This window comes from Nestor notabilis, unplaced genomic scaffold, assembly GCF_000696875.1.
Source record: "Nestor notabilis isolate BGI_N333 unplaced genomic scaffold, ASM69687v1 scaffold13473, whole genome shotgun sequence".
In the NCBI taxonomy this organism is placed as follows: Eukaryota; Metazoa; Chordata; class Aves; order Psittaciformes; family Psittacidae; genus Nestor; species Nestor notabilis.
Window position 1 is genome coordinate 14,535 of NW_009923373.1, and position 4,694 is coordinate 19,228.

At 45.7% G+C, this 4,694-nt stretch overlaps 1 protein-coding gene across 1 annotated transcript; it reads right to left on the bottom strand.

Annotated features, from left to right (window-relative positions):
* Nucleotides 1–3,207: 3,207 nt before the first annotated feature.
* On the bottom strand, nt 3,208–4,415 carry TMEM229B (transmembrane protein 229B). Its single transcript, XM_010012107.1, has one exon. It carries the CDS (start codon nt 4,398–4,400, stop codon nt 3,897–3,899), a length of 504 nt encoding a protein of 167 aa, XP_010010409.1. The 5' UTR covers nt 4,401–4,415; the 3' UTR covers nt 3,208–3,896.
* Nucleotides 4,416–4,694: the final 279 nt, after the last annotated feature.

Below are 4,694 nucleotides of genomic sequence, written 5' to 3' on the forward strand. Positions count from 1 at the left end.
GAAGCTAAGAACTCTGGTCTGCAAGCATCCCCCTTGAATACAGGCTGCATGTGTTGAGGGCCTGGGATAAACTAAACCAGAAAACTTTTGGTTTCAGTTCACATCTTAGTGGTGGCTCATGTTTTATTCACAGTACAGGAAGGGCAGAAGTTCCCATGAACAAAGAATTCACTTTTCCTCCAGTGCAGGTTTCAGAACACCAGTCAGCATCAGAGCAATGCTATTGAACTCAGGACTCAAGTCACCCGCTCCCTAACTCTCACAGCAGTTAAAGCCCCGCAGTCTTTTTTTACCTTTTACAGTCACAGGACTAGTCGAGCAAAGCTTTGATTCGATTATTCTGCTTTAATTACAAAATGCACTCAGACCAAAGGTGCGATAATACCTGGTACATATGTACATATTTCTCAATCATAACACCAAAGACCAAAACACAGTCTGGTCCTGCTGTATATCAACCATTTCCCTCTGGAAAGATCTTTGGAGTATGAACAGACATCACAGCAATGCTTGAACTGCTTCTTGTGTGCAGGACACCAGAATCTGTATTTCACCGTATACTCTGAGATCCTGTAGGGTGGACCGTACAAGAGATAGGCAAGAGAAGGGAAGCAAACTGGAATCTTGGGGTGATTGGAGACCATATCCCACCACCCCACAGAAAAGAAAAGCAGCGATGGGCCACTCGCTGCAGTTAGGACAAGGTGGATAAATCACAAGGGTTTTTTATTGCTGGTGAACTCAAAACAGGCAACTTTAATCTACTGAGGAAGATAACACAAACAAACGTCAGGCCTTGTGCGTTTTTTTCTCAATGTAAATGTCTCTACAACTTCAGTCCAGCCCCCGAGCTCTCGCTGAGCTGCCACTGAAACCCTGGTAACATGCTCTGGGCACTTCTGTAGGATGCATCACATGTATTAAAAAGGGAGATTTTGCAGAAAAGACAAAGCTCTGACTGCAGCCATGTTGCTCAGAAAGGAGAAGTCTCATTAATGCTCCTGCATTAGGTACACGGTATTATGTATAATATTTTATTTATGAATTCGCAGGGTCCCTTTCCGTTTCTGGTGTGCAAGCTGCAAGTAAAGTGCACTTCTGGGTGTAAATTACCACTCTATGAGATGCAATAGCTGGCTGGTACACATCAGACATCAGAGGAAAGCAGACTACAAACACTGTTACAATGGCACAGGCAATAAGGATAATGGAATAAGATACCAGATGCTGCTGGGAAACCTCTCTGTAGTTTGAGCATGTAAATATCACATCACTGAGCAAAACCAGTGTCATTTAGGAAGTACCTTCTAAAGACACATGACTGTTATCATGCACCAGGTTAGCTCTGTGGACAGCCACTTCTCCTTCCCCAGCCCCAGCTGCAGCTGGGAGTCACCAAACCATGTTGCCATCTCCTTTTAATCATTTAAACAGAGTTTTGCAACAGCTAAGGAGAAAGAAGGGATCTCGAGGATGTTTCTACAAAGCTGAGGGTTTCAGATGATGTAGGGGTGGTGTAGGAGGCAGCATGACACCACACTTCAGCTATGCTGTGAGAGGACAACCCAGCTTTATTTAGACACTGCTTAGAGACCCTGACAGACCCAGGGCCAAAATGGGGAGATCCTAACTCTCACCTGCACCTTGCAGTTCTTGGTCTGGTCCAGTAGGGCTGATCTACATTGTCCCACGTACAAATCTCCCCTCTTTTTTCCCCCACGTACAGTGCCAGGTAACTATTTTGCTGGGTCTACACACCCAAGACCATCAGAACTCCACACTGTTCCTCTGATCTTGTAATACTGGCATCACAGCATGAAAAAAAAAAACCCTATTCAGTGTTTGTTCTCTTTTAATTTAATGACCTATAAAAAGGGAACTCTAAATAGCCACCTAAGTATTCTGGGTGCTTTAGGAGACGTTGCATACCCCAGGGCAGATTTGATTAACTCCTTGCCGCCAGTGGTCTTGTATGTCCATTGCCAGCAATGGATGCCATGAGCGAAGGATGGGGGTAGGGGGTAAAATAATTGTGTTGTGTGATACAATAAAGGATTAACACTGCCTTCCTAAGAGCAGAACTAACAAACAGTTCTCCTCACAGAGGCAGGAGTGCTTTTGCCCTCAGGAACGAGTACCCCAGGGCAGGGAGCAGGTTCACAGCAGGACACTCCCTACCTGAGCAGGGGACCCACACAGAAACAGCCCAGCCATTTCCAGTGCAGGAGTGGAATCCTACATCACATTTGCATTTCAAGCCAAATTGATCCCTGGTGCAGCTCTGTTGACTATGATGGAAGAACATTTAAAATTAATCTGGCCCTACAGGGCAACTACAGCAAACCTTCCCCATAAACCAGTTAGGGGTGAGATACATGGGACAGCTGGAAGCGCTGTTTGTTGCTAACTTCAAAAGCCAGGGCTTGCTGGAGCAAATAATGAACCTGTGGCTGCCACTGCGAAGCACCTTCCCTGCACCACAACTTCCCCTGTACTCCTCAAACGTTCCCAACGGGTTAAATTTCAAACTGTCCCTGGTGCAGGTACAATGGAGCCACAGCACTCCCTCCCGCTCCACCTCGCTGCTGCTGCTCTTGCACCCTAACTCGACACCTCGCTCAGGCAGAGCATGAAGAATTGCTCTTCAGAGAGGGATTTTTTACTTTCGGGTGGTGGTTTTTTTAATAACGTATCAGGCAGTATGGCATAGCTCTTGCTGCCTCCAATAATTTTCATGAATGTACAGTTGTGGTTATTTAAAGCAGAATTCAGGAAGAAAAAGTAAATCATTTTGATACACTGAGAATACCGGCCAGAATTGAGACAAGACCTGTCAGTGCTGAAGGAAGGCAAGAGTCAGTGCCAGAGGCCCAAATCCCAGACACCAAGTTAGCCACATGAAGGTTTTGACTTTCAAATACAATGGATTGCAGCCAGACTAAGTTATCGACATCACCAGAAACAGGGGAATCCTTGGGAGGAAAGGCAGAAAACCTCTGTGGCCTCTACAGTCTCTGCAAGGTTTGCATGGCTGAGATGGGAGCTGGAATCTGCAGCAGACTCCCAGGCAAGGTCTGCTTTGGGGGGACAGAGGAGATGGGAAGACTTATGCTATTTCTTGTGCCTTTTGCCAAGATTCAGATTGCACAGATTATGGTAAAATTCACTTGGCAAAAAAGGCCTTTATTTAAAAAAAAAAAAAAAAAAAAGAAAAAGAAAAAAAAAACCAGAAAAAAATTCTAGTGAGAAATCAGGACTGAGATTTCAAAAAGTACAAGATCTGTATAAATTCAGCAAGATGTCCAGCACCAGATTTTTTCATGGTGCAAGAAAGAATCTGGGGAGAGGCTCCCCTCGTGAGGGGAACACCATCTACCTCCCCAGCAGACTGCCAGTCTGAGGTTCTTCTCAAGAGCAGATGGACCTTCCTTGTTCCTGCAGCATCTCAGGTCCCACGGGAGGTATTGGTTGCAAGCAAGCACCTGAATATTGCCTAATGGAGTAAGCCAATCACTAACTTAGCTGGCGTGTCCATGCCCATCCATGTAATAGGTTTTTTTCTTTTTGGATGTATTTCCACTGTAGCATTTCTTTTTCTTCTTTCTCCTCATAGAAGTGTAAGCAAAAGGACTGCTTTCATCTGTAATAAGTTAAAATCAGAAATTACCTAACTAACAAGTAACTGATACTGGTCCTTGGAGCCCAAAGAGTAAAATCCATAGAAAATTCATTGGTTCCATTTTTGTCTGGTATATCCCATGCACGCCCCCATTAGAAAAATGGGGTTTATGAAATCTTATCATACAGCAAGGAGCAGTACCTCAGAGCCAGAGATGAGAGTCTGTGGCAGAGGTCTGGGCTCTCTCAGATTGCTAAGTGTGGCTCCGAGTCACTGCTCAATCAGTCTTCACGTGGCCGTTGGCCAAGGCAACGGGGACAGTGGGGGCCCCCGGCTCAGCAGTCTCATCAAACCGTAAGCGCAGGGTGTTTCTGATCACCAGCTGCTCCATGATGAAAGAAGCACAAAACCATGGGATGGCATACTCCAGGGTGATCAGGCCCATGAAGTCAAAATCAAACTGGGAATAGTCCCACGGGCAAGCATTGAACTGGCGCAGGATGAGGCCAGTGGTGAACTCCCAGAGGTATGTCCAAAGTGTGTAAATGAGACAGCGCACTAAAATGTTACACTTGTCTTTGAGATACAGATACATCTTCTCCACAATGAGGATGGAGGTGCCATATATGAAGAGTGCCCAGACACTGGTGACACCTGGGAACTTCCAGTTAAAGTTGACCACAAACTCCCAGGCAGCTGTGAACATCACCTCACAGAAATAGCCATGAATGGCATAGAGGTACCATCGGGAGAAAGCGGTCAGGGGTTCTGCCGCAGCCATTCTTGTGACACACCCCAGCAGGCACCCTGAAATGAGAACAGAGAGAGAAAGAGAGAGAGAGAGAGGGGAGTCAACGAGGATGTCACAAGTCCTTACGATGGCACCACACACAAACTCGTAACATCCACAAAGGACAAATCTGAGAAAGAAGTTAATTTTTAATTGCTTTATTTTTGCCACAGCAATTTTAAGTCACAAAATCATAGAATGGTTTGAGTTGGAAGGGACCTTAAAGATCATCTGGTTCCAACACCCTGCCACAGGCCGGGACACCTTCCCCTAGACCAGGGTTCT